The sequence below is a fragment of the Phyllostomus discolor genome, chromosome 2, assembly GCF_004126475.2.
Source record: "Phyllostomus discolor isolate MPI-MPIP mPhyDis1 chromosome 2, mPhyDis1.pri.v3, whole genome shotgun sequence".
NCBI lineage: Eukaryota > Metazoa > Chordata > Mammalia > Chiroptera > Phyllostomidae > Phyllostomus > Phyllostomus discolor.
The window spans coordinates 213,572,511-213,586,616 of NC_040904.2; the positions used below are offsets into that span (position 1 = coordinate 213,572,511).

General features: G+C 68.1%; 1 protein-coding gene across 2 annotated transcripts in view; it reads right to left on the reverse strand.

The window, feature by feature from the left end:
- Positions 1-14,106, reverse strand: part of SCUBE1 (signal peptide, CUB domain and EGF like domain containing 1) — a 106,637-nt gene that overhangs the window by 9,115 nt on the left and 83,416 nt on the right. For both annotated transcript variants that reach the window (XM_028532170.2, XM_028532171.2), the window contains 7 exons: positions 10,911-11,033; positions 9,444-9,560; positions 7,550-7,672; positions 2,496-2,615; positions 2,094-2,198; positions 1,057-1,173; positions 194-331 (listed from right to left, as the gene is read on the reverse strand). In XM_028532170.2, the coding sequence (XP_028387971.1) occupies positions 194-331; positions 1,057-1,173; positions 2,094-2,198; positions 2,496-2,615; positions 7,550-7,672; positions 9,444-9,560; positions 10,911-11,033 (843 nt within the window). The remainder of the gene's footprint in view (positions 1-193; positions 332-1,056; positions 1,174-2,093; positions 2,199-2,495; positions 2,616-7,549; positions 7,673-9,443; positions 9,561-10,910; positions 11,034-14,106) is intronic.

The following is a 14,106-nucleotide window of genomic DNA, read 5'->3' on the forward strand; positions in this document are numbered from 1 at the left end:
GAACCGGGGGAAGACGGGTCTTCGGCTCGATGGCTCTGGGCGGGCCGTGGGGGCCAGCCCCTCCAGGCCCCAGCGAGGGCGGAGAGGGGTGGGAGAGGCCGTGTGGCTGTCCCCGTGGGTCCCGAGCCCTGCTGCTCACTGACAGACGCCCCCACCGAGGCCCTCAGCAGCCCACAGGGAGCCCCTCGCCCACCTGAGGCCTCTTCCGCCTTTGTCTCGACCTCGAACTCTGCTGTGATGTGGGTCACCTCCTTGGACGGGGACTTCTGGCCACGGCGCCTCTTCTTGGAGGAGTCGCACTTGAGGGTCACAAAGGTCAGGTGGTAGTTTTCTGGACAAGGAAGGGACGGCTGTGGCAAAGCTGCCCAGGGCAAGGAGTAGCGTCCTACCTAGGCGGCACACAGACGGCTGTCGGCCGGGGTCCTGCTCGTCCGAGGTGCAGACGGGGTAAGCTGGGGCTGGGGAAGGCCGGGCCAGGCTCCGGGCCTCATGAGGGGCCGGTGGCTGACCCAAGCCTGTCCCAGCCCCCCGAGCCCATCACAGGGAGGCACCCCCTGCACATTCCTGGTGCAGCTGCGGCTCAGGCAGCTCGGCCTCAGGGCTGGGCCTCCTGAGTGCTGAGGGCGGCCGGCTCTGGGGAGCAACACTAGGTGCCCAGCTGCCTTCATGGAAGCAGAGCTGAGAGGTTCCCCCTGCTCCCCCTGACCTGGACATCCTTGTGGGCCGCCTGCCGGAGGACCAGCTGTGAAGTGAGCCCTGGGGCCCTGCCGCGCGGACAGAAGGCCCCTGCCCTGGGGAGCTCGTTAACCCCAAGTGAGGCGAGGATGAGGGTCCCAGGGATGCTGGGGGACCCGTTTTCCACTTATTGCTGACTACCTTCCCAAGGGCCGTCGCCGCTGTCTACAGGGCCCCAGGTGCGGCTGCTGCGGCCAAGGGGCCACGGTGACGAGGATACAGAGGCTCCGCCCCCACGGACCCAGCCTCTCTGGACGCTGGCCCCCGGCAGGGGAAGCCCCACTGCCCCTGGTGTGGCTTGGCCCCAGGTGGCCCACTCACCCAGCAGCAGCTGCCTCAGGGCCTCCTTGGCTGGCTCCCGGCCTCGGGGCCGGAGGTGGCACTTGGCGTCCCGGATCTTGAAGCGGGCCTTCTGCCTGATGGGGGTGGCGGGGGTGCCTGAGGGAAGCCAAGGTCCCCAGGTGGTGGCCTCCTCTGCGGCAGGGCGGGGTGGGGGCTGGGGGCTGCAGAGGGCACGCCTGAGTGTGAGGGGCTGCTGGGGCCCACCCACCAGGGTCTGGAGTGGCCCCCCCACCCTGCCTCATGTCTCTCCTTGCAAGGCCAGAAAGGGCCCAGGTCGATGGTGGGGCCAGGATCCGGCCGGGGCCATCCGGCCAGACTCTTCTGTGGAGGAGGACAGGAAAGCCTCCCCACCCCCACCCCACCCCCAGGCCAGTTTTCGTGGCTTGCGCTTTCAGGACAGGGGTCAGCAGAGAGAGGGGAGCAAGGGGGGGAAGGGGGATGGAGATACTACAGATGCCCAGACCATGGCTCCCTCCGAAGAGGGAGGCGCAGCCCCCTGGACCAGGGAGCCCGGCAACCCCGGAGGTGCAGAACCCTGCCGGGCCGCGTCAGGCGCACAGATGCACCCACGTCGGTGAGTCGGCACCCTGGACGGGACAAGGTGCTGCCGACCCCACAACCCCACCCTGCTCCTGCTGGGGGGCGGAGCCAGGGCAGGTGAGCTATGTGCATCTGGCACCTGCGGGGCAGCTCTGACTCGGGAAGGACCTGTGGCCACAGCAGGTGGGACTCACTGCACAGACACGAGACCCCTGAACTCCCAGCGCCTCCAGGCCGCGGACCGCCGTGGTGCTGCGGCCTGCAGCCTCCGTGTCCGAGGGCCCTCCACGGTCCGCTGCCCCGGGCCGGGGCTCGGCCCGCAGCCTGCCTGCCCCCAGGTCCTGGCCTGCTCTCAGCGACCGAGCTCCCCAGGAAGCCCTTCTCTGGGCCCCGCCCCCCGCCCCCACTGCCCCCAGCAGGGAGCCGGACGCCACGTCAAAGGGTGTGTGCCGCACGCTCGGACAGGCCAGGGCTACCTGAGCAGCCGGGCCCGGCACTGGAGCTGGTGCCGTTGCGCTTCTGCAGCGTCCTGCCCTGGAGACCGGGGACACCGCAGCTCAGGCTGTAGCTGTTTTCGGAGTCTGCGGAGAGGCCGGCAGTGAGGGGGGCCTGGGCGCCCCTCCCGCCCAGGGCCCCCAGGCCCCAGGGGCCTCCGCGGAGAGGGACGGACCCTTCCGTCAGTTCACTTCTGCTGCTCAACCACAGGTCAGCGGCTGGGCAGGAACAGGCCCACTTGTGGGGGAGACCAGATGGCTGCCCGAGTTGCCCAGAGATGAGGGCTGGGGCCCTTCCTGGAGACCAGCGGGGCAGGTGTGGGCCGGGGGGAAGAAGCGGCCCGCCCCCTCCCATCCCGGGGTCCCGGGGACAGTGTCAGGTACCTGGTGCGAAGTGGGTGGGAGCCGGGCAGGAGAGGACGCAGCTTTCCGCGCTGCCCCCCTTGCTGCAGGACAGCTGGGCCCGGGGGGCGGCCCTGGCCCGGGAAAGGCACTTGCCTGTCTCTGCAGGGAAGGGAGACAGGGGAGAGGACAGGGGAGAGGGCTCGTGGGGGCCCGGGCAGAGGCTTCCTGGGGCCAGCGTGGGCACGGACCACCGGGGACGCCCACCGCGCCTGTGCCACGGCCAGATGGCACTGGAGGGCGGGGGCCGGGCCCAGACCAGGCGCTCCGGGGGGCAGGCTCCGCCGGAGCAGGTGTCTGAGCCCGGCGGGGGGAGGGACCGCTGGAAAGGGACACGGGCTTCCTGGCCGTGACCGACTGTGAGCGCGGGGGCCGCTAGGAGGCCCCAGGGGTAGACACCCCCGAGGCGTCTGAAGGTGTCCAAGACTGCGCTCTCCGGGTTTCTCTCGTGTTTGCTTGTGCCCTGGGGGCCCAGGCAGTGCCCAGACTCGGAAGGACAGACCGAGAGTCCTGCCGTCCGGGATGTGGCAGGACCGGTCCGACAGGGCCACAATGCCGGGCCTCAGCGAGCGTACCTCTGGGGGCGGGCGCTCTGGTCCTGGGGGCGGGGCGGGCTGCCACAGGGGCCTTGTTGGCGACATAAACTGGAGTGGGAAACTGCCAATTGGGATGATCTTCAGCCTGTGGCTGCACATTTTCCAGAAGCCTCAGGAAGTGAATAATCCAGAAACACGAACCCACTGTCCTCCCGATACAACATCCGGCCGCCCACTGAACGCGAGGCCCAGTGTCTGTCCCAGGAAACCAAGAACCACCCATGAAAACGCCTGCAGACGGTGCGAGCCAGGTGGGCCCCGGAGGGCGCCCAGGGCCACGCTGGTGAGGAAACGGGGCGCCACCCACTCGCTTCCCAGGAGACACCCGAGGGCTCCCTGAGCTTGCTGTCGATTCCCCAGGGGGGTGGCCGGTACCACGGACAGACGCCCGCCGGGCTTGGGGTCTGGGGGCCCATCAGTAACCCACAGCACCCTGGGTGCAGTGTGAAGACGGGATGCAGGTGGGGGCCACCCCCTCGGGGCCCGCTGGGTCGTGACCGCGCCCCAGTGACAGTGTGTGCGCTTCCCGGGTGAGCCGACGTCATTCCTTGTGCTTCGGTGGCCGCAAGACAGTGCCGAGAAGGACAGCACTCCCAGGGGCTCAGACAGGGTCGGGTTCTGCGGCCCTCACCCGGGGCACGCCAGCTGCCTCAGCGACCCGCAGGCACGTCCAACTGGGAGAGCTGCTCGTAATGCACCGGGAGACGTCACCTCTTTGTCACCCCGGTGCGTCGGAAGGTGGAACTGCACCCTGCAGACCTGCAGAGTCACCCGTGGGAGGGCGCAGTCGGAGGTCCTTCCGAGGACCTGTGGCACGGACGGTCCCAGAAACCGGCCGCTGTCCAGGAGCCTCCGACAGGAAGGCGACGGCGCGAAGCAGACGGCCCTGCCCAGGCCCCAGCACGGGCTCCCAGGGGCGTCCGCTGGGCTCCGGGCTCCCTCCGCCCTCTGCTCCGCCCTCTGCTCCGCTCTCTGCTCCGCTGGCCTCGGCCTCCTGCGCCTCACACGCTCAGGGTCACCGGGCCGGACGTGCCCGCCTGCACCTCCCTCACGCACTGACAGCCGCCCCGCACCTGGGCCTCACTCGGGGTGGAGCCATCACCCCAGTTCTTTCCTTTTTAGAACCCACATTCCTTTATTCCCAGTTCCAGATCTCGCATCTCCCCGACAACGCTCACAGAGACTTCAAACGGGAGTCTTCCGCAGAGAGCCAACGGGTCTGACGCGCAGATCTGCCGCCGTCGCACGGGCCGCGTGCCGAGCCTGCTGGTGCCGTGCCGCGGGGCTCCACACGCTCGGCCGCGACGCACGCCAGCAAGGACGCGGACAGCCCGTCCTCCGGCGAGGCCCGCCAACTCCCGGCCGAGGGCCGGCCTGCCCGGCACGCGTGCTGTGTCTCCAGGTGTCGCCGACCCCTCCCGCATTGCCGACCCCTCGACCCCGGGACTGCCGCCTCGCTTCGCGTCCTAATCGCAGCCCCTTGGGTTCAGGTTACTCTGCTGAGGCACGAAGCTGGTAAAAGGTGTGGGTTTCCCTCTTCTGCCTGGAACACCACGCGGGGTTCTCTAAAAGGTAAGTTCTCACGTTGGCACCAAAGATGATTCGGTCTCTCTCATCAAAGCCAACCTCAATGTACCCCCCAAACAGCGCTGTCGCTCCCGGCTGTCTCGGCGTTCCCACTGGACTCCCAGCGGTCGGCGCCGGGGTCGGAGGCCAAGACCTCTCCTGCGCCGCGGGCCTCGCCGGCAGGACCGGCACCAGCAGAGGGCCGTGCGGCGTGCTCAGCCGGGGCCCTGCTCCCGCCCGGACTCTCCACTTACGACGACGGACTGGTTTTCTCCATCTCAGTCGGGGCGGACGCCTCTTCAGCTCCTTGGTCGTCGGACTTCCACGCAGTTTGAGTTTCTGGCCGCTCTGGCTGTTGTTTGTTTTTAAGTCGGTTGCTGTCCCTCTTTTGCCGCGTGAGGAGGTGAAGCATTTCTACCCACGCCTCCATCTCGGCCAGAAGGCCCGCCCCCCTGTCCCAGCTCTTCCGGTCGGTCCTCCAAGCTGTTGCTCGGGAAGCCGGCAATGAAAAATGGTGCCGAGTGTGTCCCCGAACTCACTGGTTACGACGCTCTCTGCAGACAAGACACAGAAGAGCAGGGAAGTGCCCGGCTCTGGGGGACGGGGCAGGGGGCCACCATCCTGCAAGGATTCCGACTGCGCCTTGTGGTGACACCCAGGGACAAGGTGCCGCAGCTCCAGGAGGTCCCGACTGGAAGTCTGGCTCATCAGGGCCACAGTGACAGGGAAGGACTCCCCAGCGCCCTCCGTGCACGACGCCTGCTTGCAAAGCACCCGAGGCCCGTCTCTGGGGACGTGAACAAGGCCTGGGGAAGCAGCCTGCCGAAGCCGCCCCAGTCTGTCCGCAGGAACCCGGCATGGTGGGGGCACGACGGACCACCTGGCCTCGTGCAGGTAGTCGTGGGCAACAGGAAGACCCTGGGCTTTCTCTGGCCAGCCAGGGGGCGTCTGGGCCACTGCCAGCACTTCCCTTTGAACTTGGACTCGCAGTGGAGAGAGGCGAACAGTCTGCACCGGGGCTCAGAGAGCAGAAAGCAACTTGGATGACGAGACGGAGGAGGCTGGGGGCCCGGTTCTCTCCGTCAGTCCTGGGGACTCTCGGACCATGGCTCTAGAGGGCCTTCCAGAAGCTTCTAAATAGCACCTTCCGCAGTGTGTGTTTCTCGATCGCTCCGCGTCTACTGCTGGAACACTCACCACTTTCACAGTCCCAGCCCAGAAGGTGACGTGGGGACCACAGCGGGGTGCAGTCACCCTGACCGCAACCTGCGATCAGGCCTCTCCATGGAGGCGCAGCGGCAGCGCCCACGATCGGGACGAGCCCTGCTGGCCGCTCCTGCTGCTCTGACTGAGGGACGGTGACCGAGCGGGGGGGCCCTGCATAAAGACTAGCCCCCTCCCCGAGCCTGGAGGAAGCCTGAGGTCCGAGAGCTCCAGGATCAGGTGGGCGCCTGACCCAGCAGGACCCGAGCTCCCACTTCTGAGCCTGGTTCGCCTTGGTGCCCAGCACGGGCCGAGCTCCTACGACTGACCCCACCTATTCCTTCCCGTTACCAACGCAACCCCAAACAAGCTCCTCCCCAAACTGGGGGGAGGGCCAGGGGTTTGCTTCGCTCAACACAGCTTTGCCTGATTGGCATAGCCATTGTTACCTAAGTAAGTAGCAAGTTCAGCTTTCTGACTTCCGGCATTACGCTCATTCTGGACACTTTCATTCATTCAACACACATTCACTGAGTGTTGCCCTGCCGGGCTCTGTCCTAGGTGCTGGGGGCACAGCGGGGAACAGACCGGGGCACAGCGGGGAACAGACCGGACAAAGGCACCTGTCTGGCCGTGCAGGGCACGCACTGCATGAGGGCGGACGGGCCGGCCCAGCAGGTGCGTGTCCAACAGCTGCCACGCCGGGTGGTTCCGAGGGCAGCGGGAGGGAGGAAAATGGGAAGCAGGGCCCGGAGGGCACAGAGGTGGTAGGCTGTGTCCTGCACTTGTGCCGGGGGACAACCTTGTGGTGTGCAAGGAGCCCTCCAGGCCGGGAGGAGTGCCCGAGCCCGCTGTGCTGAGCTGGGGGGGGCCACACCACAGCTCCGTGAGGCTGGTGGGGGCAAAGGAGGGAGGGGGCGGGGAGGCCACCCGGCCAGGGTCCAGCAGCCTGTGACAGATCGCTGCCTTTGCTTCTGTGCAGAGGAGTCCCTGGAGGGCTCAGTGCGGAGAGGGGTGCGGTCGGACCCACACCTGAAACGCTCACTCGGGCTGCCCTGCGCCTGGACAGCCCAGCCCCCAGAACAGGCCGGGCGCCTGGCGGTGAGGATGTGTCTGGTGAATGTGGGGGTGGTCCAGCACCCAGAGTGCACCGTCTCGGGACGAGTGGTCCCGTGCTCCAGCAGGCCCACCCTGCCGCCCTCCCTGATGCTGTGGGGCTGCAGTCTGGGTGGTGGTGGGTTTGCAGAGACCACGTGACCCTGGGGGGCCCCCAGCCAGGTTCTGAGGCTGCTGCACCCTGAAATGCCCTCCCCTCCTCAGCTTCCATGGCAGGACAAGGGGGAGCTGAGGCCTCCCCACTCCCTCCCTCTAAGCTTCCAGTGCCTCCTGAGCCTACTCTCTGGCTGCACACGCTGACTCCGCCCCCCGTAGGTGTGTCTGTGCACCTGCGGGCACCGAGCATGCTCTGCCACCGCGTCCCCTCAGCTTCCGTAAGCCTCGTCCCCACCAGCCACGTGCCAGCAGCAGACAGCGTCTGCCCGGGGACCCCGAAGTGCACGGGAAGCGGTGGGCCCCGCCCTCCTCACGCACCTGCAGAAGCCTCTGGCCTCCCCCGCGCCCAGCAGCGCGTGGGAAGGCGGGTCCCAGCGATGGCCGCCCCCCGACACTCACCCACGCAGTCCTTCCGGTTCCAGTGGAGCCGCCTCCCCGGGGGGCAGACGCACTCGAAGCTGCCCTTGGTGTTGACGCAGCCCTCGTCACAGCTCCCGTTGTCCATGCTGCACTCGTCCATGTCTGCAAGCACAGGCGAGGGGCGTGAGGGCCCGAGGGCGCTGGGAGGGCCAGCCCAGGCCACGCCCTCAGGGCGGGAGGGCTGAGAGTCCCCGACCGCAGCGTGGTACTGTCATCGTACGCAGACATCTGGACACACACATCACCGGCTGACACACACGTGCACATGTAGCCACACACACCACGTGACACATGCCCACACCACACATGCACACACACCGCACATGTGCACAACTACACACCAGATGTGCATGCACCACACACCACACACACCACACACTAGATGTGCACATGTGCACACACTGCACACCACACACACACGTGCACACACCACACACCAGATGTGCGCGCACACCACACACTAGACATGCAAATGTGCATGTGCACATACCACATACACACCAGATGTGCATACGTGCATATACATCGCATGCCAGATATGCACACGTGTACGTGTGCATGCACAGGGCTCCTACAGACACCAACACATACCCCTCCCACCCGGACCAGGGGCTGGCAGCGAAGTGGCACAAAATTTAGGTTCCCGTCAGGTCTCTGGGACAGGAGTGAGCACTGGCCCAGGACCGTGAGGCCCCATCTCGTCGTGGGACTCGGGACAAGCCCTCCCCAGCTGTTCCCCTGCCGTATGACAGGCACAGGCTGAGGGAAGTTGAGTCTGAGGCTTCCTCTGACCACCACAGACCACGAGCGCCCACTGGAGTGGGGGCGGGGCTGGACTGCATTCACCCAGGGGTGCGTGACTGTGAGCACCCCCGCCACCTGCACTGGGGAGCAGCGGGCCCAGGGAGGCCGGCACCTGGGTTTTGGGGAGTCCTTGCAGTAGAGCCTGTAGCCCACCCCAGGAGCCGCCCCCCACACCAGCTGTGTGTGGCCCCCACACCGCCTGGCCCATCGGACTTCCACAGCCGCCCCGCAGACAGAGTGGCTACTTCCAGGCCACGGGAGAGGAAGAGACCCCCGGACCGCAGGGCCACTCTCTGCATGGCCGTGCCCGTACGTCTCCAAGTCCCACGCCTGTGGCTCCTAAGTCCACCAAGAACCTTCCCCTTCCCTGCCCACCCTGCCCGGCTCCAGCAGCTCTGGCCCCCACATCCGCAGCCGCCTGCCCCCTGGCGCCCTGGGTTCCACTCTCCTGAACCCACGGCAGCCAGAGCAACCTCCGCTCGTCTCCTGGTCACACCCTGATCAAAGCCGCCGGTGGTTTCTCCCTGGGAACAAACCCCGAGGCCCCAGGGGCTCGTGAAGCCCTGTCTCCACCATGCCTGCAACTCCTGCCACGCCCACGGGGCTCCAGACACACCGCCGCCTCTCGGCCCCTCTGTGCGCCCCCGGCCCCGGCGCCTTCGCACGTGCTGGTCCCGCTGGCACGCCTGCCCTCGTCTGGACCCAGCCTCTCCTCCCGAGGGAGCCCCCACTGTCTCCCTACTCTGCCCTCTCCGCTGTCTCTCCCCCCCACCAGAACAGACCGTCCATGGGGTTCTCCGTGCGGCAGCCGCCCCCTCCAGACTGGGCCTGCCGCTGCTCCTTCCAGGCCTACGCCCACAGCCGGGCGCAGGCTCAGCGCCCCGCGGGTCCTTGCCGTCCCCCACCCCCCACCGCCTTGCCCTTGGCTGAGCCCCTCTGCCCGTCCGTCCCCAGCTTTGGTGCGGTCCCTCCAGGCCCATCAGGGTCAGGGTGTGGGGTTCGGTGTGGGTGGCCGTGCGGCCAGGCGCGTGCCTCAGGGGGGAGGTGGCCCGGCGGGCGGGTTGCAGACCTCCGCAGTGGGTGGTCCCGTAGAGCGTGTAGCCGAGGCGGCACAGGCACTGGAAGCTGCCCGGGGAGTTGATGCAGGTGTGGTCGCAGGTCCGCTCGAAGGAGCACTCGTCGATGTCTGCGGGGCCGCGGGAGACAGCGTGCGGGGAGGGGTGTCAGGGCCGGGAGGGCGGGCCCGGCCGTCACTCAGCCCTGCACCGCGCATCTGTGCACGCCCGACCCTGGGCGCAGGCCCTGCCGGTCGCTCGCTGTCACCGCCTGGCTCCCTGTTCTGTCTCTGCTACGTAGGTCTCAGGGTCAGCAGCCACCTCACGTCTGCCCGGAGGTGGGCAGGGTGGCACACTTTGAGCAGAAGGGCTGGTACAGACGCCTGCCGTTTGACACCTCCGCTCACCTGTGGTGTGGGCTGGTTCCGTCCAGCCGTGCGGAACAGACCGGCAGGCGGGGAAGCAGAGGCAGCACGGGCCCTGGTTGGCGCCCGGGCAGGTGCTGCGCTCCCAGGGGGCCCATGTCCCACAGAGGAACCCCGGCCGGGGCTCAGAGAGCCCTAGGACTGGTGGCCCCACCCACCCTGCCTCCTGCTTCTGCCCTCCTTTCGGGAGCACCCCCTCACCCCTCAGGGCCTCGAACCACCCCGAGCCAGGCTCTGCGGGGCACTGACGGCCAGAAGCTGCGCATCCCGCAGCCAGACCTGGCCGTGTGCAGCCCGAGGCCACTGGAACCCCGTGGGGGCCAGGCGACCAGACAGCAAAGCGGCCGTAACGGTGTCGGCCGCTCCCCACCACACAGGCCTCCGGGCTCTCCGCGCACTTCCTCCAAAGCTGGCCCCGCAGGGCCCCTCCAGGTCCTGGGCTCCCTCAGCCGCACTGCACCACCTCCGGGGCCGGCAGACCTCCCGGCTCCTCCCCAGGACGCCTTCCCCGCCCCTCTCACTGCTCATCCTCTGGGCTCTTGCTGAATCCTGGGTGTCTGCTGGGCCTGTCCTGGGTGCCCCTGCTCCCAGCAGGCTCCTGGGACCCTGCAGAAGGGCCGCTGGAGAGCGCCTGCCTGCAATGTGCTGTTCCTTCCACCAGGCGGCAGCATCCCCACTCCGAAGCTGCTGAAGGAGGCTGGGGGCCCCAGGTGGGAGTGAGGGGCAGACGGAGTTGATAAGCCCTGACACCCACTGGCTGTGCACCAGGGACCCTTGCTGGTCTCTCCCTGGGCCTCAATAAAAGGGGCAGATTGGGCTGGTGGGCCTCTGGGGGTCCCTGGAGTCACACAGGGCAGGGAAGATGGCGCACAGGAGCACGTGCTAAGGACCCCGAACTGCCCCTGCTTCTTCAGGTGCAGCCCACACGGTGGGGGGACCAACCCCACCCCGCACTCCCCTCCTCCCCCGGGAGCCTGCCCCAGCCCGGGCGGGGAGGGGCCCGAGGGGCCCAGGGCTGCCCCCGGCCCGCTGGCCGCCGGCACGGAGAAGGCTCACCCTGGCACGTCCGCTCGTCGGTCAGCAGCTTGTAGCCCTTCCGGCAGCCGCACTCGAAGCTGCCCACGGTGTTGCGGCAGAAGTGGTCGCAGCCTCCGTTGTTGGCCAGGCACTCGTTGATGTCTGCGGGAGTCAAGCGGGAGGGGCGGGGGGGCTGGGACGCAAAGCGGGGACGATGGCCCGCCCTTCCCTGACTTGCCTGCCGCCCACCAACCAGTGCTGGCCTCAGTCTCCCCAACTGAGCTCAGGGCTGAGGTCCCGGCTCCCAGCGGTGGGACCAGCAGGCTGGGCGGCACCCGTGCACGGGATGGCGGCGACCACAGGAGGGAAGGGAGCCGACCTGCGCCGTGTGGGGCACGACAGTGGGGACGCCGACAGCCCCCCCGAGTGCCCTCGCTGGTGCGCTGAGGGAGGCGGCGGGAGGGCAGCAGGTCTGGCAGGCAGGCTGCTCCCGACGGCTGCGACCTTGGCTCCCGAGTCGGGAGCCGAGGGTGCGAGTGAAGTGGCGGCGTCCCTCCCTGAGGCCCTGATGCTCTGCAGGTGCCCCCCGGCTCTGAGCCACTGCCTGGCTGGAGGCACTGCTGTGGGGTGACCCGGGCCTGACCTCTCAGTCCGTTCTTCCTGCTGCCCCACCCGACGCCCGCCTGCTGGGTCGGCCGGCTGCTCACTCAGATTTAACGAGTGGGGCTGCACCCTGAGGGTTCCCTGGCCCGCCCCCGGCTCTCCGCCCTCGGCCGGGACTTCAGCCCCTGACGCAGCATGGCTGCTCGGGGCGGTGCTGAACTCGGACTAACATTGAGGGCTGCTCAGTGCTGCAAGCTCTGTGGCCCACATTTCAAGACCAGAGCTGTCTGGGGCGAGCCCACGCCCAGTGGGCGGCTGGGCCCTCTGTGGTCACTTGGCCTGCTGGGCACCGCCTGGTGTGGGGACTGGAACAAGCTGTATCTGGCAAGGTCTCGGGTGACCTTCAGAGCACCGGGGCGAGATCTCCCACGTCACAGAGGAGGTCGCAGCTGCACGTGGGAGCCGGGTTCGGGCCCAGCCGCCGGTCTCCAGATGGGCCTTCTCCGGCGCAGCCTCCAGAGGAAGCGAGCGGGGGGGCCGGGGAGGGCGCCCCTCTGAGCCTCGGGGCCCCACCTGCGGACTGCGCTGCTAACGCCGCCTCTCACGGGGTCGCCGTGAGGCTTGCCCCCTCAGGAACGCCTCAGACCTCCTGGAACCCCGACGCCTCCCTTCCCAGGCGGCCCCGTCAGCTAAGAGCTGTCATAGCAACCAGACAGGTGGCGGGAGGCATGTTTGCCTGAGGCCCAGGCTGGTGCGGCTGGCTGCCTGGGGTCACTGGCGGGGAAGCGTCCCCCAGCTCCGGCCCAGGACAGAGTGAGGGAGTGCGGGGCGCTCCCGGCTGCCGACCTTCATCCTGATGGGGCACACCGGGGGCGCAGTCCTCTCCCCGCTTCCTGTGTCCTAAGACTCCCTTCCTTCTCCGCCGGGCTCCCCTCCAGCCCTCACCAGGTGGCAGGAAGTCCTCTGCCTGTCCACAGGTCTTCTGTGGCCTCAAGACATCTCCAAGGAAAGGCCCAGCCCTTTTGCAGAGGCCCTTGGCCCGTCCCTCCGAGCCTGGCCCCACTGCCTCGCCTGCTTCCTGCGAGCCTGGCTCTTGCCCCAGCAGCCCGGGCTCTGGCCGCCCCGCTGGGTGGAGCCCCCGGCCCAGCCTGCCCCGCTGGAAGCCCACCCCCCACACCCTGTGGAGAGTCAGCTGCTCCCTGGTCCCCGGACCTGCCCCCAGGGCGGTGAGAGGACCTGCAGGACCGAGGGCCTGGGTATCAGGCACCTGTCTGCAGCCCCGGGGCCAGCACGAGGCTGGCACTGAGGGACTGCATGGGGGTGCCCGCTAAGTGAATGGATACTCGAAGGAGTTGGAGAGGTGGAGAGGAGGGCGGGGTCATCCGGGGGAACGTTCAAATGCATGTCAGTGTGTTTGAGGGTCAGTGCATGTGTGGGGGGCGGGGGAGGGGTGCAGCCTGGCAACCCGGGGGCTTGAGGGTGAGGGCTCCTGGGTGGGAGCAGTAGGAGGGCCCAGGAGCGGGCTGGCCGCCCCCTCGTGGGCAGCGCACACTGCTGGGCTGGCCCGGTGGAAGGCGGGTAAGGGAGGAGAGTGGTCTGGTGGTGGGCGGGCCTCTCGAACTGTTCTGGAAGGTGCTGGGAGGAGTGGCTGGTGTCCCTGAGGAAATCCAGGCTCCTGCTCAGGGAGCGGAGGCTCCTTGGAAGGCCCCATTGGCAAGATACCCCTCCCAGCACCCAGTGGGTCAGGCCTGAGGCTGGACCCCTGCACCGTCCACACTCTTGACGCAGATCAAGGGCTTGGGGCAGACCCTCTGGACCCCCCACTTTCCCACGCAGGCCTCCACCCACGCTCGCGGTGCTCTGGGCCTCTGGAGACCTCTGCTACCTAATCTCCAGCCATCGGTCTTGCCTGACAATGGCTTTTTGGCTTCCAGAAGACACTGTGTCTTTGAGGTCACCCCTTTGAAGTTGTCCTCTGGGCCCTGCCAGGACCAGGACGTGCAGGCCGACTGACAGCTGGACCCCAGGGCCAGGGCGAGGGTCTGCAGGGACCCCCAGCTGGGCTGGCCCCTGCCAAGCCCCGGCGCACTGACGGCACCTCTGCAGCCAGACCCCGTGGCTCGGGCCGAGAGCCCGCGGCTCCGAGACACCAGACCCTGGGGCCCGGGGTCGGGTTCGGTTTCCAGGGCCCCTGAGAAGACGGCGTTAGGTGTCCTTGTCTTGCAGTGTCAGAACCCCTGACCCGTCATTTCTAACGTCTCGGACGACACCCAGACAGCTCTTCCCCACTTTCATGGCCACCCCAGCCAAGTCACTGTCACCTGGAGCCTGGGGGGTGGCAGGAGCTGCCTCACGGCTCTCCCAGACCCTGCCCAGAGGCCAAGCAGTGGCCAGGGGACATGTTAAAGTGGAAACCTCTGGGTCTGGCCGAGGCTGGGAGGATGAAGGGCCCGTCCCTCCCCCAGCCCCCGGGCCTGGGCACACTGCCCGCCTGTGGGGCCTCGACCCCGGGCCTCCGCATGGCACTCCAGCACCCCGGGAGCGCGGCCCTGCCTCGGCCCCTCTGCCCGCCCATGCCCCGCCAGGCTGCGCTGTGCCTTGCCGCCCGGCACCAGGCAGTCCACGCACATTT